This window comes from Lathyrus oleraceus, chromosome 5 (assembly GCF_024323335.1).
Source record: "Lathyrus oleraceus cultivar Zhongwan6 chromosome 5, CAAS_Psat_ZW6_1.0, whole genome shotgun sequence".
NCBI lineage: Eukaryota > Viridiplantae > Streptophyta > Magnoliopsida > Fabales > Fabaceae > Lathyrus > Lathyrus oleraceus.
The window spans coordinates 343,829,615-343,856,882 of record NC_066583.1 but is presented as its reverse complement, the minus strand read 5'-3'; the positions used below and the strand labels follow the sequence as shown (position 1 = coordinate 343,856,882).

General features: G+C 31.2%; 1 protein-coding gene across 1 annotated transcript; it reads left to right on the top strand.

Moving 5' to 3' along the window:
* The first annotated feature begins 3,170 nt into the window (after positions 1-3,170).
* On the top strand, positions 3,171-13,589 carry LOC127084532 (6-phosphofructo-2-kinase/fructose-2,6-bisphosphatase). Its single transcript, XM_051024999.1, has 23 exons — positions 3,171-3,552; positions 3,623-3,686; positions 4,437-4,732; positions 5,374-5,529; positions 6,006-6,212; positions 6,300-6,395; positions 6,609-6,707; positions 6,820-6,849; positions 7,805-7,858; positions 8,601-8,654; positions 8,738-8,815; positions 8,908-8,999; positions 9,078-9,135; positions 9,221-9,295; positions 10,200-10,247; positions 10,650-10,747; positions 11,619-11,694; positions 12,396-12,458; positions 12,582-12,673; positions 12,803-12,871; positions 12,961-13,024; positions 13,126-13,191; positions 13,326-13,589. The coding sequence occupies exons 1-23, from the start codon at positions 3,379-3,381 to the stop codon at positions 13,401-13,403; spliced, it is 2,187 nt and encodes a 728-aa protein (XP_050880956.1). The 5' UTR covers positions 3,171-3,378; the 3' UTR covers positions 13,404-13,589.
* The last annotated feature ends 13,679 nt before the right edge of the window (positions 13,590-27,268 follow it).

Sequence of the window (27,268 nt, the reverse complement as noted above, 5' to 3'; positions counted from 1 at the left end):
CATGAGATTCCCCGAAATTTGATTTGGGATTAGGATTCTTCATGAGATTCCCAGAAATTTGATTTGGGATTTGGGATTAGGGTTCTTCCCCGCATTTTCAGAAATGTTGAGTGAGATAACTTATTTTTGGATTGAGTTTTGACTATTTAATTAGAACTAATTATTTTTTAATGAAATACATAACATTTTTTTATTTTAAAAAATTTAATCAAACATTTTAATTAAATAATATGAAAAAATATGACCTAACCCCAACAGTGTCTTGCCACGTCATTAATGAGACTGCTAGCAATGATAAAATGGAGGGAGACTATGTAAATCCAAAGCGATACAAAGTTCAAGGACCAAAAAACTCTTTTTTCAAAATGGGGGACTAAAAGTTAACTTTTGCAATACCCTTACTAATAGTGCATTTAAGCCAATAATTTTTTTAAAACATTTTTTTTAAAATTTTTTTTAATTGTTTTATTTAGAATGATAAAATAATATTTATCACTAATATATTTTTAATTTTTGAAATACTATAAAAAAATTATATTTAAACAATTTGTCTAACCCTTCAAAATCCTCCTTCAATACAAATTTTGAGTTTTTCAGAGATTTTTAATGTTATGAATAAAGACAAATCTTTCAAAATTGTCCTACTTAAAATTCTTTTTTATTCTTTTTGCTCAATCTTTTTTATTTTTCAAAACATTTCTCTCTCTTTTCCTCCTCTCAACCCGGGCCATCTTTAAAGTATTACATTAATTATTTTTTATTCAAAATTATTAAAATATTCAAAATTGTTTTTTATTTAAAACTTCTAATTTTATTAATACATAATCTATAACTATATATAAAGGGGATACAAGTTTTGGAGTGACATATTTTTATTCCAAAATTACCCTTTATCTTTTTTATAAATAACTTGAGTGGTTGATATCTTTTGTTGGTTACCAATTCATAAACTAACTTCCATCTCTCACAAAAAAAATATAATATCTATAACTTTCATTAACGGTTGAATGATGACATAAGTTAAAAATCCTCTTCTATTTTTTCAACATTTCATTATAAAAATAGCTTCATTACATTTCATTACAAGTAATAAAACATTTCATTATAAAAAAAAATATAATATCTATAACTTTCATTAACTGTTGTAACCATAAATAACTTCCTAATTCCTATTCAACATTTCGAATTTTTCAGTTGTTGTAATTTTATATAACTTTTTTTTAAAGAAATATAACTTTCTATTTTATATTCAACCATTTTGGATTTTATACTTATCTATAACACTAACAAGGTTAGTCCGAAATAACATAAAAAAATAATTAATTATTTTATTTTTGTTTTATTATTTACCATATTTTTTTGCTTTGATATTTCAATATGATAAAATAAAATATTTTTAATGCATATCTTTCAATATGATAAAATAAAATATATAGTCTATTATTTCATTAAGTTTGTTGATCCCTTATGTTCACAATTTTCTTCTTTAAGTTCTACCATTAGTTGTTTTAAAGAACAGATATAACATGTCAATAATTACCAAATTTGCTAAAATATATAGTCTATTATTTCATTAAGTTTGTTGATCCAATTTATTTTACATTATTATATTTCTGATTTTTAAAGCATATAGTATTGCATAATAGATGATTAATGATTACTATTTGTCATTTTAATGACATGTATCTTGAGATATTTTTCTACTACAAATCCTTCTATCTATATTTGACTCTGATTCATACAATTTTTCGTCTTTCTTTTCTATTTAGTTAAAAATCGAAATATATTTATGGACAGAAAATTGTTTTGCGTGTGCATACTAAAAAGACGGAGAAAGATTATAAATTAAGATAAATAATATGAGAGATATGATGCTAAGAAAAAGAATAGGAAACAATTTAAAACAATTTAGAATTTAACAACTTAGAAGTATAATATGATTTTTAATTATTATAATATGCAATTTGCATTATTAAATTGTTTCATAGAATTTAACATTGAAGTATTTCAGAGAAACTATGACATCTTACTTTTAATTCTAATAAATTCTAATTAGTGTATCTATAACTATCTATAATGGGGATATAATATTTTGAAGTGATATATTTTCATTCCGATTATATCTTTATTCCAACCAACCCATTATTCATGGATTACTGTTACTAATCAAAATACTCAATCAATTTTAGATATTTTGAGTATTTGTCTTCATTTCAAATCAATTAATTTTAAATATTTTGAGCATTTGTATTTGAAAATATTAAATGGAAATTTTATAAATTTAGATTTTTTTAAATTAATATATACAAACTTTATGCAAAATTAAGTTAATATATACAAATTTATGCAAAATTAAGTTAAGAGAGAGTTCTGATTTTGATTATATGGTTGACCTTCCTATTAAGCAACAATGTCACTTAATATCTCTCTTTTAAAGTTTATGTTTATTTGCTTAATAAACTGTTAGAAACATTTTTTTTTTTATCTAAATCTTCTTATTGTTTTGAACAATCTATAATAATATATAAAGACAAAAGTTAATTTTGGTGTCATCTATTTTCTTTTTTCATAATACGGTATTCCAAATCACCAATTTATTCCACTTATATTATTGATTTGTTTGAAAAAAAACGGTTGAATAACACGTCACAATGCGGTTTTCTCAATTCAAACAAAATTTAATACAAAGAATATTACATTGCAAACAAAATTTAATATGCATCTGAATAAATACCATATGTTTCATCATATAAATAATTTATATAAAATCAAACTTATAAAAAGAGAAACTACTAATATTTTCACGCGTTAGCCTAGTAAAAAAAGCGGACATGGACGCTAGTTATAAATAAAAGAAATACTATTTTTATATTATATTTTCTATAACTTAAGGATTAAATGGAAGAAAAAAATCACAAATTACAAATTCAAAAACTACTTCAAAGAAAAAAAATTAAAAGTTAGTAGAAAAGTTACAATTTAAAAGTAAAATAATAGTTAATAAATAATTTTTTTTCCATTAATATAAGCCGAAAAGGTAAAAATATTATTTTTATACCATAACAAACTCTTATACTCTTTATTACTTGTTAACCTTTTTATTTTTGACTCAACCTTGTCGATCATTTTAGGAATAATTTAATGGTTTCAAATTTCTTTTTATACAAGAGTCAAATCCATTTTAGTTATTGATATCTATTTGTGACAAATTATACAAAAAGGTGTTAAGTGTGTATCTAAATCCGCAGCACAATTCGCCATAAATTCCATCGACGATAAATCCAAACATTTTCGCACCAGAAAAATAGAAAAACCCGCACACACCCTCATCCACTATCCATATATCCGAATCATCATCACAGAATCACACACACATAGATGGGAACTGGTTCATCAAAGGAAACCGACGGCGGTTCTGAAGGAAGCAAAGACAGACTCGACAACGATGATCAATCAGGTCGACAACTCTACGTTTCTCTCAAGATGGAGAATCACAAACTCACTGCTCACCTTGTTCCTCACGTCGTTGGCTCTTGGGAGTCTTCCAAAGCTGTAATTTTCTGTTTCTTCATGTCTTCTTTCTATTTTTCTTCTATTTTACTTAATTCTGACTTTCTTTTAGCTTCCTTTGGAGCGAGAATCGGTTTCAATGTGGGAACTTAGCTTTGTTGTTCCACCTAATCACGGTAATGCTTTCTTTTCTATTTTTTTTTTTTTTTTTTGCTTTCTTAGCTTTTACTCTACTTTTATGTTTCTGATTTTGTTTCCTTTTTTTAGAGTACTTTCTAACAACTTGTCAGTTACATAGATAAAATTCTTAATGGACACATGTGGAAAAGATATATTTTAAAATAATTCTTATGACAGTTTTTTTAGTGGATGAAGAATAAACTTACCTTAATTGAGAATCTAGAAGTGTTTTTGGTCTTAAACCTCGTGATTATTCTAGTTGGGGTTTGAGAATCTAGAAGTTAAGGGCCTTTTGTATGGTTTTTAAGTGTAGGAGAGTCTTATCTCAATTGACAATGACAATCGCTTGTAAGCTAGAAGTTACTCATAAGCTCTCGAGCACCGACACCTATGAAAAAATGTGTCTTTGTTAGTGTTGGTGTTCGAAACCGATATTGAACTTGTGATTATGTTTAATTAATTCATTTTTCAAATTATTACTGATGTCGGCGTGTTAGTATCAGTGTCGTGTTTTAGGTGTCTGTGCTTCATAGCTCATAAGTTATAAGTTAATTAAAACTATTAATGACTTCACAAAAGTATGGTCAATGAAACAGTGAATAATGTCTTGATGTCTTGAGATTCTGAGGTTATAGGGGGAGGGTTGGAGAATGTGATAGCATGGTATTTTTGTGGGATAGTATGGTAATCATTGAAGAGGTGTTTTGTTTCTGGAGCTGATTGATTTCTTGATGTGGGATATTCAGAAACTTTGGATTTCAAATTCTTATTGAAGCCTAAAGATAGCGACGTGCCTTGTTTTGTTGAGGAGGGTCCTAGCCGCCAACTTATTGGGGGAGCGCTGGGGGAGGATGCCAGACTTGCACTGTTTAAGGTTGATAGTGGTGAGGTTCTTGAGTATCAAGTATTTGTTAAAGCAGACAGGGTTTCTCCCTTTGACCTTGCGGCTAGTTGGAGGGCTTACCAGGAGAATTTCCGTCCTTCGGCCGTACGTGGGATTCCCGATGTCAGCATAAGCTCTACACCACAGACAGGTGGCGAGGTAAGGCCAAACTGCCAGCTTACTTTCTGTTCTTTTCGGTTGCTTCAATCACATAAAATAGCGGTCTTTTCGATTTTCCTATGCTGCAGTGCCACTATAATTTCTATTTGACATCATAAACAATAGCCGTTGGTTCAAGTTTCGCTATGCTTTAGCGCCACTATAGCCGCTATTTGATAACACTGGTTATTTTACCTCTTGAAAGATATCATGAACGATCTTTTAAAATTTAAACCCATATTTAATGAAGGTGTTTCTTCTGTTTCAAGTTTCATATTATGCAACTAGTTTGAAATACAATCTTTCTTCTTTGCCACCTTCGTTTTTCTTTGTATACAACTCGTTATTCTGATTGCATGTATTGTGATGGTGTGTAGATACATGATCTCTTGCTCTCAAAACCAGAACTTTTTCTTGTCATCGCCATTTTTAATTTATACTTAAGTTAGTTTTTCCTTTGGTTGTTCTATAGGTAATGCAGTCAGGATTTTCATCAATCCCTTCAAATTTTGTTGTCTCTCCATGCGGGGCTATAATTTATTACTTTGCTTCGTAGTACATTTCTTACCCGAGATAGATGTTATGCGAAACGGTTATTGTCAAGATTCCGTTGATTTAAGATTACTTTATTTTTTGTTTAGAATGGTTCTTCTGCAGGTTTGGAACTTGATCTTGAGCATTATGTTGTCCCAGCTCCCTCAACCTCTGCAAATTCAGCCCATGTATATGCAGCCAACAATACAGAGAATCCACGGTCACTAATTAGTGGGTCTGATGGAAGTTCATCTTCCACTAAGGTTTAACATTCAAATTCATATTTTAAAATTATGATCCTGTCATGATTATTCTTTCTAGATGGACTATTAGTTCATTACCGATTGTTGTAGGAAAAGAGGATAATTGATTATTAATTGTATTTTGATAAGATTTTACTTGGTTCAAGCTTGCCCTGATTTTCTTCGCTCCTCAACTTTGACTAGCAGACAGATGCCGGATATTATAATGTGCTAATTTGGTGCTCTCTCTCATGAAACTTTAATTCTTTTTACGTAGTGGATCTGTAACTGCTCTTGCAAAAAACTAATTGATTCATTATACAAAAGTGAATTTATTCTTTTTTCCTTTATTTGTAATTTGTGACTACCATTGAATGCTCTTGATTCTTAAAAGTAGCAAATATCAGTTTATTGAAAATTTAACAAAGTGCGCTTCCTGATGTTAAGCGGAAACACAAAAAAAAGATTCTGATAGCTTATGTTGATGTTCCGACCAGGAAATGGAGGTTGTTGTGCCAGATCCATCTAAGGTGTTTCAGAGTTCGGGAATGGTTGAATCCAAGTCAGTGGGAACATTTTCACCTCTGCAGAAGCACGATAGTCAGAAAGGACATTTTGTTGATAGAGGTGTTGGATCTCCTAGACTTGTAAGATCTTCTAGTTCAAATATTTTCTCGGGTGATAATTTGGGCACTGGTACCAAGGTTTGTACAAAAGTTTTCATTTATTGTTTAATATTTAAATTCACTGCATGTGAATTAATTGCTTGTTCCTTGCTTTTTCATTGGTAGAATTCAATGCCAGCTGCTGCTGGAGCTGTTGCAGCTGCAGCTGTTGCTGATCAGATGCTGGGGCTAAAGGAGGATAGACATTTGGCGATTGTCCTGGTATTATTCTAGCATTATGAGCCGTTACTGAATAAGTTTCATATTTTTTTAAAAGAGATATGATTCGAAATGCAAAAATATATATCAAAAGTTGTAATTTGGAAACACCCGGTGAAAATGCCATATTTCTATTTGTAGTTTTACTAATGTAGTATTTTTAAGCTTATGAAAATAAATTATTGTAGTTTCTTCTAAGTAGTTTATTTTATGTAGGTGGGTCTGCCAGCTCGAGGTAAAACTTTTACTGCGGCTAAACTTACAAGATATCTTCGTTGGTTAGGTCATGATACCAAACACTTCAATGTCGGGAAGGTTGTTTGCATTCTTAGCATCTTTTTCTTTATAATATATATGCTCGCATTTATTGGAAAACTGGAAATATGTCAAGTTTGAAGATTAACACATTTACTTTTGGATGTCGCAGTATCGCCGCCTTAAGCATGGAGCTAATCAGGTAAACTTTATTACAAGAATCTGTTAAACATGTTGTTTTAAAACCTAGTCTGGTTATCGACCCGGTCAAGGTATTGGGTCAATGGTCGGACTGCATGACAGTTGACCTGGTTAATATCTATTTAATATTTTTTCTTTAATACTTTATCTATTATTGATACTAAAAATTAAAATGCATTTTTAAGGTTATTATTATTATTATTATTATTTTAAGAAAGGTAGTGAGGTGTAATAACAAAGCAAGTAACCAGTTCATAAAAAAAATAGACAAGTAATTAGTTCCTGTGAAAAAAATGAAAGACATTCAAATCAGATTTGTGAATTGCATAGATAAATTTAAAGCACTTAAATATCATCAACAACCAACTGGGAAAGTAACAAAGCACAGAACTATATTGTTATTTTGAGCCGTGCTCGAATATGAGAGGTAAGCCATTTCGAATTATTCATTTTTTCAAAAAACAGCAGTAACCATTCTCTTTGAACCTGGCCGGTCCAGGTTTTACCAGTTTATGCGGTTTTAACCAGTCAAGCCATATTTTGAGAGGTTCATGGGTCTGGTTCCCGGTTTGACCAGTCCGGTTTTAAAACTATGGTTAAATGCTTTATGCCTTCTTATTTAATGGTTATCTGCAGGACTGCATTACTGTTTAATAACACAAACGTTTTCACTATTGCTGAAGTTTATAAATAAGACAGTTAAAGAAGCTTTGATATTAGGGAAAAATCCTATAAATATATTTTAAAGCTAACATCCATCATGATATAATATGATGTTTTGTACTTTGGAGGGTCATAAAAGTTTCAATATTGCCGCATGTGAATAAGATGGTGGATACTTAATTCTATTCTGAAGTGTTAGTTGTATTTTTGAAATCACAATGTTGTTGGACTAGCTTGTCATGTTTTCTTGGATAATCTTTATTTATTTATTTATTTCATATACCTCTTTGCAGTCTGCTGATTTCTTTCGAGCTGACAATCCAGAAGGCATGGAGGCACGTGATGAGGTAGTTTAGTTTAGATCTTTTTAAATATTATTATTATTATTATTATTATTATTATTACCATTATTATTATTAATATTATTATTATTATTTAATTTGATTAGATTAATGCTGTCTTTGAGACCCTAAGAATTTTTAGCTTGCACAGTAGGCTATACCTAGAATTCTGATGGCATGCTTGTATAATTTGTTGAATCTTATTTCATTCGATGGACTATCTAATTTCTTAAGACTTCAAGAATTATTTCATCATTTAGTCTTTTAAGAAAACCTTACTAATAATATTTTGATTCTAAATCATATGCAGCATCTTTTTTTATATCAAAATATAATAATAATTGTAATTTGAGTTTGGAGATTCAAAGTTATTCCAAGTACAGCAGGGTGCAAGAACTAAATAATTGGCGTAATTTAATCCTTTTGTGTATGGTGAAAGGTTGATTGATATAATAATGCAAAATGAATTGGATAACACAATTCATAGAATATAAGCAACAATTTGACCCCTCTGGGTATTTTACTTCTGCCATTTTGAATGAGTGTGTTAGTGGAAAGTAACACCACCCGGCAAATGTAGAGTAGAAGGTGAAAAAAGTCATATTGGTTGAGTAATAAGTTAAAACTATTATAACTTTGAATAGAATCCTGTTTTTAATATTTCATTTGTAATGGATGATTCTGATAATGTTGACACCGTGTTGACCTTTCTTTGTGTACATAGTTTTAATATATCGCGTGCCACTAGGTAGCAGCGCTGGCATTTGAAGATATGTTATCTTGGATGCATGAAGGTGGCCAGGTAGGTTCCATTTTATCAGTAGTTTTTTTTTAATTTTATACCTTCTTTTGTGTTATTTTGCATAAGGTTTAATTTTTGTTTAGGTTGGGATATTTGATGCCACAAACAGTAACAGGAGGCGAAGAAACATGCTGATGAAATTGGCCGAGGGAAAATGCAAGGTAGTTCACACATGAGCACGGTTAAGTGTATGATATGAAAATGATAGACTTAACTTTGAACCATCAGATCCATCTTTGTGTTTTCATTGCAGATTATCTTCCTGGAAACAATATGCAATGATGTAAACATAATTGAGAAAAATATTCGTCTTAAAATTCAACAAAGCCCAGACTATGCAGAAGAGTAATGTTTCATTTAAAACCATTGACATCATTTCTTGATTGCCATGTCAAAACATATTCAATTAACTTCCATCTGCAGGCCAGATTTCGAGGCTGGATTGGCAGACTTTAAAAATCGTCTGGCCAACTATGAGAAGGCAAGTTTTAAAATGGGTTTCTCTATTTCATGATTGTTTTTTAGATGCGATTTTTCCTATTATAATGTTGATTTTGTATTACCAGGTTTATGAGCCAGTTGGAGAAGGATCTTACATAAAAATGATTGATAAAGTCAGTGGACACGGTGGACAAATACAAGTAAGTTTAGCCTGAATAAACATTATTACCCCTGTTCATAGCTCATTATATGGCAACTGTAATTTGGCAGTTGAAAGGTGATAGTATGAAATAAATATCAAACAAGAAATCCTTGATATGATTATCATAACTGTATAAGGTGTGTTGATTACTGTTAGTGGTAATTAGAACGTTAAAGCTCAGCAGTTGGGTGTATTGAACGTATTTTACCTCTTCTCCACGGGTTTGCCCATGTGATTGGATTTGATTAGTTTAACTAATTCTGTTTACTGGATTAGGCGAGGTTTGTAACTTTTTTTATCAGACTAGCAGAAACTAGATGTAAATTGTTGTTGCAGCGACAAACTGGATCTTAAGAATGATATATCGGAAACTGGATCTTAAGAATGATATTTCGGAAACTGGATCTTAAGAATGATATATCGGAAACTGGAATCTGAAATAGACTAGTTTTGCATCTAACTTTAAATAACTCTAGTACCTTGATTTCCCTTTATGCCTGTCATAATTATTTATTTTATGGTTGACTAAAAGCACACAATTCAAGACATGTCTGTTATGTAAAAACTTAGAAAGTATTATTTCTGGGATATGAAAGTATTAGGGTATACATCAGATCAGTTACCAGTATCAAAACTAGCACAGTAGATGACAGGCGAGCTTGTAAAAGTCATCAGTCGGTGCTTTAGTTGATTGGTGGAAAATGTACGGTAATTGACAGGGTTGGTAAGCACCGGCTTTAGGACTTTTATCTTGTCTACAACTTGATCAACTCTTCTTATTTTTATGTGAACATTAGCTTTAGATTGATTGTAGAGTACCTGTTTTCCTATGCACATGCTCTACCTTTTTAGTTTCAAGTGTGACTTTGATTTGTTAATCATTCCCAACTTGTGTGGTTTAGGTGAACAATATCAGTGGCTATCTTCCTGGACGAATTGTCTTTTTCTTGGTAAGTTTTTCTGAACCAATATTATTAAGTTACTGGAAACGAGTATCAGACAGATCCTTTATCCTGGGAGGATACTATGTTCCTTACTACTCACTCTCATATTCCATCATGTTAAGAATTGTTTTGGCCTTGTACAATGACATGCACAAGCATAGTTTTGTATTGGCCTTTCGGAAAGTAATGCCTTCTTGGAGTTTTAGGAAGTAGAAAATTTCACACCTTCACTGACTTGTTTGGTTCGGAAAATGTTTTCTTTGTTCATCTATCGCTTTTTCTTTTATTTTTAATCACAAATGCTATTTTTATTTCTTGTTCTTTGAAATTTTTTTATAGGAAATGTTGAAAACAATAAAATAATTGTTTTTTATGTCATGTTTATACATTTCTACGTAATGTTTTCAGGTAAATACACATCTCACACCTCGGCCAATTTTACTTACTCGACATGGAGAGAGTCAGGATAATGTGAGAGGCAGAATCGGAGGAGATACCGCAATAAGGTACTTTGTTGATTTTTTTGTCTATTCAGTAGTTATATTTTGTTCAATCTGTAATGTTCATGTTCTGGAGAACATGGAATGTAAAAAAAACAAGAGATATGCGATAGAAACTGGTACCTAACATATAGAAATCTAAAGGAAATAGCTGACTTTTATTGAACAATTCTAGATCTTGTGTCCAGAATTTGGACTACAGCTGACAATCTAGTTTACAGAATTATAAAAGTGAAAACAAAGGAAAATTAAGAGGAAAATTAAGACAGACACATCGTATACAAGAAATTCCAGAGTCTTGGTCCCACCCTTCCAAGAATTTGAGCGTTTTGTCTCTCCCAATTAATATCCAGTACCAAAACAAATGCCTAGTGACTTTTCCTTCCATTTTCCTATTTATTTAATAACCGTCTAAGAACATAACTTCTGCCTAATACGTAAATGCTGCCTAATTATATAATAAAATACTAATAAGAGATCTAAGTATCTAACAATATGAAACTAAATGAAAAATCTGGTTGCCATTTCAATCAATTAACTACTCTGGAAGTGCAGCATATGATTGGGATTTGGGACCTTTAAGCTTTCACATGACTTATTTTTCTTAATATTCTCACTTGTAGAAATAAGGCTTCTAGTCAACTACTTCTTGTGTTATAGCACAATTGGTTTCTTAAGGAAGGGGAATATTTATTAGTTTTTCCATTGGAAACTTCAATGTAAGGGCTCTCATAGTCTCTTGCCAAGGTGAAATAGTTCCAGCTCCTCTGTGATTTGGTCCTAATGTGCTCTCCTTTTTCAAAGTGATAACTGGTACTTTGTGAATTGCTTTCAGTTTTTATCTTACTAGCTAAAACATTGCAACATTTTATAACAGTGAGGCTGGAGAACTTTATTCAAAGAAGCTTGCCAACTTTGTCGAAAAGCGTCTCAAATCAGAACGGGCTGCTTCTGTAAGCTTTTTTAATTGTATAAGTTTGGTTTCTGGCTTTTTCCTTAGGACACGTCGAGATCTCACTTTGACTAGAGATATAGTTCAAGTAGTTCTTATAATGCTCGACAATTTTCCTCTTAAGAAGTTTTTAGATTTGTGTTAGGTTAGGCCTGTTCTAAATTCTAAGAGAACTCAATGCTTGCATGCAACTGATGTGTGAGAACTATCATTTTCTAAAATTGCATGAAATATTCATTTTGAGCTGTGACCACATCAATAATGGCATGGTGAATCTGCCAAACATCATCAGGAGTAATAAAATGTTTCTATGGCCATGTTAAAGGGTCTAGCAGTCTTCCATCACTTATTTACCCTTAAATTTTTTTATTTTATTTTTAGAACTGAATGATTCAGATGATTTTTTAATCAATAAAAATGGAGCTGATAGGGGGTGGTCTGCAGGGGACATATGAACCTATTTCCATGGAGCAGGCTCCTTACTGAGCATGTGTTAAACGTCACAGGCTGTTGGGATTGAATGAAAATTGAATTTAACACTAACATAATGCACCCAATGTTTTCATGAATTTTTTGTATTCAATTGTTCATGTAGGCAAAATTTAATGCTGAATGAGTTCTGACATCAGCTTAGTGCATTTATAAATGTTCACACATATCGAAGTGATGAGTAATTTGTGATATTTGTAACTGGTGATCTAGATATGGACTAGCACACTGCAGCGAACCATTCTGACGGCAAGTCCAATTGTTGGATTTCCCAAGGTTAGTGTCATCCTTTATCTAATGGTTGCATTGCATGCAGTTGTGTGATTCATGTCAGGAAAAGTGGGTTGACAAATTTACACATCAATGTGTTCTGGGACTTATAATTTTTATGTTTGTTAGATACAATGGCGTGCACTTGATGAGATAAATGCCGGGGTTTGTGATGGTATGACATACGAAGAAATCAAGAAAAACAGGCCAGAGGAGTATGAGTATGTCCCACTTGCATGTTGAATATAACTCAAATATCAGATAAAAAACAATAGTGTGGAACTTTTTCGGGGGATAAAGGGACAATCATGTTTAAATGCCATAGTTAATTTTCTTCCCCATCGTTGTAGATCCCGCAAGAAGGACAAGCTTAGGTATCGATATCCACGCGGGGAGTCATATTTGGATGTCATTCAAAGGTTGATGATACCTTTTATCTTATAAACATTATTTGACTCCTGAATTCTACTTGTTTAATATAATTAACCTTTAGTGATAAAAAATACAGGTTAGAGCCTGTAATTATCGAGCTTGAACGACAAAGAGCGCCTGTTGTAGTGATATCTCACCAGGTTGTATACAAGACATTAAGTTAAATCTGCACTTATAAAGGCTCTCTGTGGTTGACTTATTCTAATCCTTGAGGTTCTTCTATAATGATTTCTCATTTCAGGCAGTTTTGAGGGCATTATATGCTTATTTTGCTGACAGACCTTTGAAAGAAGTTCCACATATAGAGGTATTCATTTTCCATAAAAAAATCTGTCAACACACTTCTGTGAGATTCATCATGTAATTTAGAGAAATAATCACTTTTGTTGAATGATGAATGTGGAATGAAATTAACTAACTTGAGATTTGTCATATTTCCAGATGCCTCTTCATACCATAATAGAGATACAAATGGGAGTTACAGGTGTTCAAGAGAAAAGGTACAAACTAATGGACTGAAATTAAATGATGAAAAATTAAGTTGCTAATATTGCGGCTTAATAAACCAATTATCCATTCTTCCAATTTCAATTTATTAACAAAATGTAATATATTCCCATGAATGGACTACATTGTAAAAAATTACCATAGTGAAGGGAACTGATGCTCTTCAAATTCAATGTTATATTTCATTCCAAATGTAAATGGTGTCTCTTACAGAAATATTGCATATTGCACATATTCTACATAATCATAAGTTAGCTCTTGATTGGAATTGAAAAAATAATACATAATGTGATAGTATTTTCAATGTATTATTAGTTTTATGTTTGTTTTGGTAATTATTATTGAGATGAGAAAAAAAAAGTTGGCTTTATAGAATACTTTATCTCTTGTTATAGATTTTTACATTTGAGATTTCAATATTTGAACCCTTTTACCTAGTATCATTCACTTGGTTGATTTCACATGATTCTATGGAAGTATGATTATTGGTGTACTTATAAACACTGAGGGAAACCATAATCATAAAATCATACGATTTTACGACTCAAAACACGATTCTGACTACAATATGAATCACACTTCATCTCTATTATTTTATTTATGGAAGGTTAGTATTTATCACTCAAAAAATGTACCTTGGTGCTTTATTATATTTATTTTTATGATAAATCATATTTTTTGGAATAAGTATTTCTATTATTGAGAAAAGAATAAAAACTATCGAAGCAAGAATTCTCTATAATTGTTTTGAATAAATACAACATACCTATTTTTACTAGAGAAAAATGCATATTAATCTTTCATTACGAGTGATTATAATCAATATACCACAATTTAAGTGACTGATGACTGTAATTTATGGCAACTAAAAGTTGAATCGACGATGGTCTAATGATAAGAGGAAGAATAAAGGAAAGGAAAAAAACATAGTCACGCAACAAGAATAAGAACAATAATATATCTCATAATTGTGAAAGAGAAGAGCATTGAAAGAGAAATTTTCTAGAGCTCAAGAGAGACAAGACGAGTACTTCAAAGTTTGGTGGAGGAATTGTTGCCACGGAAGAATCAGATGAAGGAAATGTTCTTTTTTGTCTCTTCTAATGTTAATAATGATGATTGGATTCTTGATTCATTATGAACTTTATTGATTAGTGCTCCATAAAAGTTTGGAAATGTCTTGAAACAAAAGAGTGAAGCAATGAAAATCTCTTGGGAGAAACAAATAAAAAAGAAGGTCAGACGAATCAAGACTACCAATGGGTTGGAATTTTGTAATAACTAGTAAGACTACCCATGGGTTGGAATTTTGTAATAACTAAAAAAATTAAAATATAATATATTCTTTTGTTATATATATATATATATATATATATATATATATATATATATATATATATATATATATATATATGGTTGAATCAACGTACACAAATTTATTGATAAGAGTTTTTTTTTAATGTAATGGATGTTAAATGATCAATAAATGAGTTCAAAAAATTTTCACAAATAACTTTTTCCAGTTTGGGACATAATAAAGTAAAACATTATTAATTTATAGTAATATAATTTGCTTAATTTTTTTTATACTATATTAAGGAAATAATCAAAAAATATAATATAAAAATATTTTTACAATTTATTGATATATTGATATATAATAAACATTCCATTGTTAATGTTATGAATAAACATTCCATTTATCATTGAGATTTTGGACATAAGAAATAAAAGTATATTTATTTAGTAATAGATGAAATTTTCCAATCTGTTACTAATTTGAGGTATAAAAGCGCAAATATTAACCTTCATAATAAATGATTATTTAACCAAAATACATAAACCAGGTAAAAGAAATACCAGGACCTCATTTGTTTTAAAATATAGTAATGAATATTATCAAATGTTGAAATTAATTGCAATTGATACAGTAAGGTTTAATGCAACAAAAGATATTGAATCAAAAGGTTCACAATTTTAGTTAAAATTGTGAAAAATAAGTCCAGCAACAAAAATGATTTAACTTCGTACAATTATTTGGTCCTTAAAAAACTGGGTTTATACAAAATCTGTCTGCAACCTTTTAGGAGGTGATGATTCAAAACCTGTCCGCAGCCTTAAAAAACTACAATAATAACTAATTTGATTTCAGGATATTGATTTCATTTTGGAATGATAAGATTGCAACAACAATAAAATAACGGTAATATTTTTTAGTAGTATAAATAGGTAATTTATTTTATCACATTTTTCACTCACATCTAGTCTAAATTTGACCAATTTATTTTATTTAATTTTAATTTTTGTGTGTACACATTTCATTTGAAAATGAACCTCAATCAACATAACACATGCTCCAATTTTATGCAAAATGATGGAAGTCCTCTTTGTATCCCAAATCAACAAAACACCTCATATTTTGGAAATCCACCTCTTATTCCAAATCCACACCATAATTCAAGTTTTCAAAATTCTCTTTTTATCCTAAATCCATAAAATAATTCACCCATTGGAAATTACTCATATCATACATCACCTTACCCAATGAAAAACTCTCTTTTAATGTATTTTGATATATTTGAATCAATTTTTTAATTATATTTTATATAATATATAGTGGGATTTAGTGAGGCCCATTTTCTTAACCCACTTTAATTATTTACAATCATTTTCTTGTACAACTAAATGTATAAAAAATTGATATTCTTATTGATTTATTATAAATCATGCATAACATTAATTATCTTACGGCTGAATTATTTTAATACTCCACTGACCTAGCCAATAGAAAGGAGGCAGTGGACATAATTATTCATTTCAACCCCCAACTATATTTTGGAAAATAAATAATTTAAATATGTTGAGTTATAATACTATATATGATGACGTGAGATTGGTAAAAAGTATAGTTGCATGCTTAACTTAATCATTTCAAACAAACAATGTAGATTTTCAATTACCAATCAAAAGACAATTCACTGTATATGATAATTATACCTTGTTTTTTTTATAAATCCTTAATTCAGTTGAATGCAAGATTCAAACATTGCTCCAACATTTCTGAACCACCTGCAATTTTAACATATGTATTAGACTTTGAAAAAAATTGTAAAAAAATGTGTTTCTATGTGTTTTCTATAATTAGTTTTGAAGGATTTCATAATAAATTTTTATGTAATTGTTTTTTTAATTTCTAACACCATTAGGCATGCTGAAACCAAACATGACATGCAATAATCTATTTATAATTTAGTCGTATACACATATTTCATAAGATGACAACGTATTTTGTTATCAATCTAAAATACTTATTAACATTTGAAGATATGATACTCATATAAATTTTGTAGTTGAAAGAACACACAAAACACAATGTTCAACATAACAACATAGGATTTTGAATAATTTCACACACATGAATTAAATACTCATTATCATCCTTTATACCATACATGAAATATAAATGTCAATTGTAATCCCAGAAAATAAACACTTCAAAAAAGTAAGAACACATCCTACAACCAAAACATATCATGTTCTTAACAACTTCATACTTAAACTCATTCTGGTGCTAAAAAGTTCATAAAATATATTTCAATATCAAATTTCCGAAAATTCTAATTAAGAAGATGGTTCTATCTTTAATTTCTTGGATGGGTTGGTGCCTGATAATTGCGTAGCGCCAGACGCTTTAAAATCAACTTCTTCACCCTTGTCAGCAATTACAACATCCTTAGCCGGAGTCATTAGAATGATTGATTCTGGATCATTTTCACCAGATGCAGATAATGTTTGCTTGCAATATAAAAAATTAATTGTCAGATATAAAATGAATTATAATAATATAATATTTATCATAGAAAATTATTATGTTAACAAATGAAGATACTTACTGCGGAAGTTTCCAAATTTTCTTTGTTAGGGACCAACTTTGCATATTCAGTTTTAGACTGATTCTGCACATTAAAACATCGAATATTTATTATACTTGTTAGATGTTTAAATAATACATGAATTAAGTGAATATTATACGTCTTCTACTATGTAGTCATTTTCAATCTCTTTAACAAATGCTTCATCATCACAAAGCTTCCAAACAGACGCTTGGGAAAACGTTGGCTGCACCTTAACTCTAAAAGTCATTTTCTTATTCAACAGCATTTCAAGCTCATCAGGATAAACCATTGGATCATCTTCTCCATTCTAATGGAAAAATAAAATATCAACCATGAGTGATAATCTGAACTTTACAACTCGATAAACTATTAACATTTTAACTTATGTATAACAATGTACCTCCACCATAGAGTTATGCATAAATTCAGCAGTCATTCCAAGTATAGCAGCACATTCGGAATCCCAGAATACAAATCGATATTTTGATTCACCATTGCTAACATATATCTCAATCTTGTACCTATAGTATTTTAAACGAAGAAAATAATATGATTAATAACAAATCCATTACCAAATTTATTTGCAATTCATCTAGATTATATGTACCTTGGTATAGGCTGTTCGACTTTTTGGCCACATGAACATTCATAAGCTTTTTCAGGATTAGGTGCCTTCGAAGAACACCTTGTGCAGCCATAATAAAACCATCCATACTTTGAGACAACAAATTTCAATGTGGTTGCTACAGTAACACATAAAGTTTCCTAAAAGCAAATAAAAAATGAGACAACCATTGTTTATAATGCAGGTCATATTCTCCTTAATGACCTCTTTCCATTTCAGTAAATGGTCATGACGAATAAGGACCTAAATCCGATCACCCTAACAAAATGAAAATAATCTTCTTTTTATATGTTATACAAAAAAGCATTTTGTTGTAATTACTAACTATCATACAAAAATCTATACTTAAAAAAAGAAAAGCAATTTACCAAGGAATCCATAACAATCATCTCCAAATGTTCAATACCCTTATTATTCACAACACTCCAAACATCCATTATTCGAACAGCAAGACGCCAAGTTTCTTTTGAGTCATTGATGTCTTTCACAGAATCAACCTTTCTACTCATTTTCACTGAAAAAAATTCAAAAATTAATGTAACTGCAAATTTAGATGACTATAAAATTACAAACCTAATAACCTGGAAAAAAAGAGAGTATATAAATTTGATAGAGGTGTGTGGCAAAATGCTGAAAAGGATCCAACCTTTGATGTTACACATATATAACATTGTTTTGATTGTATAATTATATGTTATTAAATTATAACTTTAAATTAAAAATAACTATTTAATATAGTTGATTAATATTAATTGAGTAATTTAATATTATTGTTAATTTACCTACCAATTAATTATTATTATTATTATTATTATTATTGATATTTACCCGCCATATATGATAAGAATATTTTTAAAATTTAAATAGTATATTTATTATTTGATTTGATTTGATTTAATTGAGATCCAAACTCTATAAATTAAAATCGGTTACTTATTATGAACAATAATATAGGGTCATTCCAATGTCAATCTATTATTAATTGAATTTTACATAGATATAATTTTGCAATAACACACTGGCATATTGAATCTTATACCGCTGTTATCTTTGCACTAACATATTTTATCCTTTCAACAGAATAATTATAGTAAATACGTACATTCTGTATACCGAATTATAATAAAAATGTATTAAAATCAAAAGCAATAAAACTGTTTATAGTAAATAAAAATATAGTCTAATTTCTTCATGATCATAAATATTTAAAGAAAAATTTATTGAAATAAAAAATCAATAATAAATCAAAAGTTGAAATAAATGCTAATGACACAACATATATTTAAAATTTTATTTGATATATTTTTATATAATAAATAAATTAGTAATAAGTAAATGAATAATCAAATAGAATAGAATTTTAAGATGTTATTCTATATTTTTATTTACTGTAAACAATTTTATTGCTTTTGATTTTAATACATTTTTATTATAATTCGGTATACAGAATGTACGTATTTACTATAATTATTCTGTTGAAAGGATAAAATATGTTAGTGCAAAGATATTAAATATATTCTTAAATATATTCTTATCATATATGTTAGTGCAAAGATATTAAAAAATCAAATAATAAATATACTATTTAAATTTTAAAAATATTCTTATCATATATGGCGGGTAAATATCAATAATAATAATAACAATAATAATAATTAATTGGTAGGTAAATTAACAATAATATTAAATTACTCAATTAATATTAATCAACTATATTAAATAGTTATTTTTAATTTAAAGTTATAATTTAATAACATATAATTATACAATTAAATATATATTTTTATTAAATTGTAAAATGGTAGAGTTAGTTAAAATGGTATAATATTGTCAGTGGTTTTGGAATAGTGGTTTTGGAATATTTTGAGTTATTAAGTGGGTAAATGAGATTAATAATGATGATAATAAATATTAATAAATAACAATATTAATAATAATAATAATAATATCAATTTATTCAATTAAATAAAACCCTAATTTTCATCAAACTGTTTCATATTACTTCTCCCTCTTTTCATATTCTCGGTTTGACATCTCAGAAAGACCACTTAAAAAATCAGTATATTTATTATTAAAAAAATTCGTTTTGTCATTTAAAGAAAATCAAGTAACGATAATATTTGGAAAAAAAACTACAATAATAGTTAATTTGATTTCAGAATATTGATTTCATTTTGGAATGATAAGATTGCAACAACAATAAAATAACGGTAATATTTATTATTAAAAAAATTTCATCAATTAATAATAGATTGACATTGGAATGACCCTATATTATTGTTCACAATAAGTAATCGATTTTCAATTATAGAGTTTGGATCTCAATTAAATCAAATCAAATCAAATAATAAATATACTATTTAAATTTTAAAAATATTCTTATCATATATGGCGGGTAAATATCAATAATAATAATAATAACAATAATAATAATTAATTGGTAGGTAAATTAACAATAATATTAAATTACTCAATCAATATTAATCAACTATATTAAATAGTTATTTTTAATTTAAAGTTATAATTTAATAACATATAATTATACAATTAAATATATATTTTTATTAAATTGTAAAATGGTAGAGTTAGTTAAAATGGTATAATATTGTCAGTGGTTTTGGAATAGTGGTTTTGGAATATTTTGAGTTATTAAGTGGGTAAATGAGATTAATAATGATGATAATAAATATTAATAAATAACAATATTAATAATAATAATAATAATATCAATTTATTCAATTAAATAAAACCCTAATTTTCATCAAACTGTTTCATATTACTTCTCCCTCTTTTCATATTCTCGGTTTGACATCTCAGAAAGACCACTTAAAAAATCAGTATATTTATTATTAAAAAATTCGTTTTGTCATTTAAAGAAAATCAAGTAACGATAATATTTGGAAAAAAAACTACAATAATAGTTAATTTGATTTCAGAATATTGATTTCATTTTGGAATGATAAGATTGCAACAACAATAAAATAACGGTAATATTTATTATTAAAAAAATTTCATCAATTAATAATAGATTGACATTGGAATGACCCTATATTATTGTTCACAATAAGTAATCGATTTTCAATTATAGAGTTTGGATCTCAATTAAATCAAATCAAATCAAATAATAAATATACTATTTAAATTTTAAAAATATTCTTATCATATATGGCGGATAAATATCAATAATAATAATAACAATAATAATAATTAATTGGTAGGTAAATTAACAATAATATTAAATTACTCAATCAATATTAATCAACTATATTAAATAGTTATTTTTAATTTAAAGTTATAATTTAATAACATATAATTATACAATTAAATATATATTTTTATTAAATTGTAAAATGGTAGAGTTAGTTAAAATGGTATAATATTGTCAGTGGTTTTGGAATAGTGGTTTTGGAATATTTTGAGTTATTAGGTGGGTAAATGGGATTAATAATGATGATAATAAATATTAATAAAAATGAGCTCAATGCATGCTCATAAATGCAGATTTGCCAAAGTAGTTTTGGACAAGGGCAATTGATATTGCATGTTATCGGGTTAATAAATCAACTTCCACAACTGTTAAATGGAAGATCCTAGAAGAAATGTGGCCGGACTCTACGACATATTATTCAATTTTGTGTGTGTTTAGGTGTCCAACTTATGCTCATGTTAATGAAGGGAAACTGGAACTAAGAGTCAAGAAATGCATATTTTTAGGCTATCAAGATGGTGTAAAAAAGATCATGATTAGTAGAGTCATGACTTTTGGTGTGGAAACCATACTTAATTAAATAACACATAAGGAATCATTCTTGGGAACTTGTTGAGAAACAAAATGATAAAAAGAATGTAGGTTGTTAGTGGATTTTCAAGACGGAAGATTGAACTAGGTAGAAAGCAAAGTCAATAGCAAAAGGTTTACATAAAGGAAAAATGTTGGCTTTAATAAAGTTTTCCCTATTTTAAATCACATTTTCATTAGAGTTCTTCTTTCTTTAGTGTCTCTGCTTGGCATGGAGTTAGAACAAATGGATGCAATAACAACCTTTCTTCATGGTGATTTGGAGGAAAGTATTTTTGTACAACAACCAAAATGATTCGTTGTACCAGGAAAAAAAGATGGTGTGTGTCTACTTAAGAAGTCATTGTATGGGTTAAAACAATCATCCATGAAATAATATAAACATTTTGACTCATTTATGATTGATATTGGGTATTTAATGTGTGAGTATGTGTATACATGAGTTTTTGACGCCATGAGATTAGTATGCAAAATGGTTCCTTCGACGAATGACGCCATAAGAGTTGTTCGACACTTCGACAAAATGATGGTTCAACATTTCGACATGATAGTTGCAGATGGAAAGACGTCTTTGACAAACACGGATGATACTATAATGTTTCAACAATTCGACAGAGTCTGGAGAAAGACATCATTTCGACGTGAAGTGTAATTTCAAATTCAAAAGAGTTGTGACGTTTGGCAGAAGACGCGTGGAAGCATCTGGCGAAAGGGAATAATGCAGAAGAGCCAAATGGCATAGTTTTAAGATTTGTTCGTTAATAACAGTTATTTTGTTTGTATATAAATAGGATAGTTGTTATCTGAAAAAGGGTGTGAAAAATTACTTGTACAAAATTCCTGCAAATACTCAAAGTACCCGTGTGAGAGAAAAGAGTCATATCTGGAACATGTATGTGTAAACAAACACCAATTCTTTCAAAGTTTTATTTTATAAAGTTTAAAGTTCCTTACCAATTTCTCTTTACGTCTATTAGTCAATTATCTTTCTGCATTTCTTCTTTCGAGACTTTATGTTTCGTCAATTTTTTTCTGCCATTTATCCTATCTTGTCAAATTTACATTTACTCAAACGTTTTTAATCAACACCTTTCGACGTAAAAAACTTGATAAGCCAAATGAAAGGTACAAAAGTCATTCTAGAGATTTACGAAGTTATTTAGATTTGCACATGTCCTAGGATTTGTGTGGTTGATCCTGCAAGTAACCCAATTCTACAAGTTTTGGAAAACCAGAGGTTGTTCGCCAAAATTCACCGCGAACAAATTGGCACACCCAGTGGGACAGTGCAGAAATCTAAAACTTAGATAATCGTAAGTCAAGGTTTCTTCTTTGTTGTATGAGACTAAGAAGCGGTAAATTAGCCGTATCTGACGTAGAAAGACCTAAAAGAACAAGAATAAGAAAAATGGCGAATCAGCCAAATAATCCAAATAATTCTACTCCAAATGAAGCCATCCTAGTAGCCAACCCAGTCCCTTCGACAGGAGGCAATGTAGGATCAGTCCCTGTGTCAGAGGCTGTGCCTTCGTCAACAGGGTCAATACCAGCGGTTTCAATATCGCAAAATGCGCCTAGTTCGTCCGTTAGAGCACAACAAATGCCTGTTGGGACACCTCCTCCTATAGGGAATGCCTCTAGGCCTTTTGTGACAAATTTCACCATGCCTCTGCCTGGTAGGGAACAACCATTTAGAATGCCAACTTCGGTAATGGCAAATTTACACAATTCGCCGGTAGTATATTCTGATTCTATGGCCAATATGTCTTCACCGTTACAAGGGTCAGGATATGGCGGAAACATGAATAGACTAAACCAACAACCACTTTACATGCCGGCAATAACAAATAATTATGCGCAAGTAATTAGACAACAAATGGACGAGAGTAATCATGATATGGTCCAAATGTTGACACAACAAATGGGAGCGGTGTTTAATCCTCTAATACAAAACACCACCCAAACAAACCAATTGTTGGCAGCGCAAATGACGCGCATTCCTGACTTTTTTGGGGCCCTCAAACTCGACACAGAGAACAAGTGGTTCATAACCCAGTGGTAGCGGTCCAGGAAGAGCCTACGATAAACCAAATACCGTTAGACAATCCTCAGACAAACGTCGGAAACCAAGAGGATGTAGTCGAACAACCTCGTGTCGAAATCCCTATTTCACAAGAACCTAGAAGGATAGTAATCCAAAGAGGCCAAGACGCGGATGTTGTGTTGCAAAAGCGAATCCGGTATAATAACCCTCCTGTCGAAAACAATTTAGCAGCCATGGTCGAAACGATAATGGCACAAAACGGGGTGAACATGGGATTGCAAAGGCCTAGTTACGCTTCCCCACTGTCGGAATATATTCTGCAAGAAGAACTGCCACCAAGGTGGAAAGTTCCCAAGTTCACAAAGTTCTCAGGAGACACTAGTGAGTCCACCATAGAACATGTGGCGCGTTATCTGATCGAAGTGGGGGAAATAGCCCGTAATGAAAATTTGAAAATAAAATATTTCCCTAGTTCCTTGACGAAAAATGCGTTCACTTGGTTTACATCTTTGCCTGCAAACTCAGTATATACGTGGACCCAATTAGAAAGGTTGTTCCATGAACAATTTTACATGGGACAAACAAAAATAAGTCTGAAAGAATTAGCCAGTGTTAAGAGAAAACACTCAGAACCAATAAATGATTATTTAAATAGGTTCAGATTGCTAAAGGCTAGATGTTTCACTCCGGTACCAGAACATGAGTTAGTCGAAATGGCCGCAGGGGGACTATATTATTCTATAAGGAAGAAACTAGATACCCAGTATCTAAGGGATATGGCACAACTAGCAGATAGAGTGAGACAGGTCGAAAGGTTAAGGGACGAAAAATTCAGAGCAAATAAGAATAAAAAAGAAAGGGTGGCCTACGTAGGGGTTCGCCAAGATGATGAGTACGACGAAAACGAACCAAGTAGCTTCGACGAACAAGAGATTGACTTAGCAGAACTAAAGCAAGGCCCACCTTATTCGTGTAAAGTACTAACTCCGTCGAACGGAAACCCAGTCGAAACCAATGATAAGTTCCCCAAAAGAACTTATACATTCGACATCACCAGATGTGGTGAAATTTTCGATTTGTTGGTTAAAGATGGTCAATTAATAAAACCACCAGGTGCTAAAGAACCGCCTATGGAACAACAGAAAAAGAGAGGTTTTTGTAAATACCATAATTTTCTGGGCCATAAAACGTCTCGTTGTTTCCTTTTCAGGGATCTCGTTCAAAATACTATCCGTGACGGAAGGCTGAAGTTTGGGGATAAGCCAAAACAACAGATGAGGATTGATTCGAATCCCATGCAGCCAGTCGAAGCTCATTACGCTGAACCATCCATTGTGAACATGGTGGAGGTCGAAGTTGCTCCTGATGGCAATTTTGAAATGGTGGAAGCTCCTGGAAGTTTCGACACAAATATCAACATGGTTGAGATTGCTGATGATCTCGCAAACCAGAACGAAGTTGAAGTTACTGAAGGCTTCGACGAACAGAAAAAGATGGAAACTACTGAAGGTTTCGACAAAAGGGATAGTGATGATACCGTTGAAGATGTGATGTTTCGACAAGAAGAAAATTGGGATTGCTTGGGACAACCAAGTGGGAAGTATGATTATCTTGTGAAGTACAATGCGCCGACAAGCTCTCAGATCGACATCAACACAATCCAACCAAGCGGTTGGGGAGATGTTCCTTCAGACAACAATGACAAAACAGTTGAGGCAATCGAGAATCTCCCTAATACAAAAAAGAAGGTTACTGAAGACCTCATTATTGAAAACAAGGCTACTGAAGGCCTTGATCCTGATCAAACGAAGACAGGTGATGTTGCAAACTGCATCAACACTATGGGGCCTTTCAGCGAAGAAGTCACGAAAATCAAAGAGGAAGTTGTTAATGGCCCTTTGAAGCCTGTGGCCAGTGGAATTCTGCGTAGAGTAATGGAGGACCCCAAAAGAAATGGGAACAAGTACTGTTGCAAACATGGTCCTAGGAACATGTCTTGGTGTTGCTTCCCAGAAAAGGAGTTTGACCATGCACCAAGAGGTGTCGAAGTCGAATAAGAAAGACTCATTAGAAAGATGAACGAATTAAGCATCACTGACGAACGAAATGTTGGGGTAAATATGGAGGAAGTATCTCAGAGAGAGCAAGTTGAAATGGGTGAAGATCGTCGTCGAAAGGAGTACCAGAGGCTGACGTATCCTAAAGAGGAGGAAAATCTGATAGAATTCATCAAGAGGTGCCAAAAGATGAGGACTGAAGTAATGTTATGCCCACGCTGCAGCACAATCTTCGACAGGAAGGCAACAACCAATCTGGAAGCAGTGGATAAAGCCAAGAAGAAAGAGAATTGGGGGACAACAAGATATGACCCAAGGAGAAATGATCACCACCAATGGAGGCATGGAGAAAGATACCACAACACTTACAAACCATCTAACAAAGCAATGGATGACAAATGGGTTCAACCCATTAGAGATGCCCAAGGGCAGAAAAAATGGGGAAAGTTTGAGGTTCAGAGAGGCGCTTCGATGGAAGGCAAGAAGGAAATGGAAAAGCACAAGCCAAGACCATATCCTTCAGAAAATTACAAAGGAAAAAACTCTATGTCAAGATCCCAATGGAGAAGATTCCAGAGGCAGAAGAGGGCAGAAAAAGAGGCTGCAGAAAAGAGCGTGAATGGAAAAGACACTGACAACAAAGATAAAGCAGAATCTAGTAACAATCGTCAGATAATAAGCAGAAAAGAGACTACCCACCAGATCAATCCTGTCAGCATTGTCGAACCAGTGGCGTCGAAAGAGAAGATGCAAGAAGACGATGAAATAACGGACAACTTCGAATCTGACTCAGAAGCATCCTTTAATGTGATCTGCAGCATGGTCTCTGTTCTCCCTAGAGATTATGATAGAGTCATGGAGGTCGAAGACGAAGAAGACGAGATGGAAGAAGAAATAATGGCACACAGGCCCGTCTGTTACTACGTGATGAATAATGGATGCGTCGAGGAGAAGAACGCTTTCTTCGAAAGGCCAGATGATTCCATGAAAGCACATTTGAAGCCCTTGTTCATAAAAGGAAAGGTGGAGAATGTTGGTGTAAACAAGATACTGGTAGATGGCGGAGCAGCAGTAAATTTGATGCCTCATTTCATGCTGAAGAAGATTGGGAAAGATGACTCAGACGCAAAACCTCACAACATGGTGCTGTCGAACTATGAAGGGAAAGTAGGAACCACTATGGGTGTCATCCAGGTGAATTTGACTGTTGGAACCATAACAAGACCAACGATGTTTATGGTCATTGCTTCAAGGGCGAACTACAACCTACTGCTTGGAAGGGAGTGGATTCATGGCGTAGGAGCCGTACCCTATTCAATGCATAAGTGAATAGCCATATGGAGGCCAGACGGGATCGTCGAAAACATTGAGGCTGATCAAAGCTATTTCATGACAGAGATAAACAATGTCAACAGTCAAAGTTTCGACAAGAACCTGGCTCACATACCTCCATGCA

Bases quoted from the DNA above. Each gene is read 5' to 3' on its own strand.
- LOC127084532 (XM_051024999.1), top strand. From the start codon at position 3,379: ATGGGAACTGGTTCATCAAAGGAAACCGACGGCGGTTCTGAAGGAAGC. The intron at 11,695-12,395 runs GTAAGCTTTTTT...CTGGTGATCTAG, and splicing joins AATCAGAACGGGCTGCTTCT to ATATGGACTAGCACACTGCA. The intron at 13,025-13,125 runs GTTGTATACAAG...TTCTCATTTCAG, and splicing joins TTGTAGTGATATCTCACCAG to GCAGTTTTGAGGGCATTATA.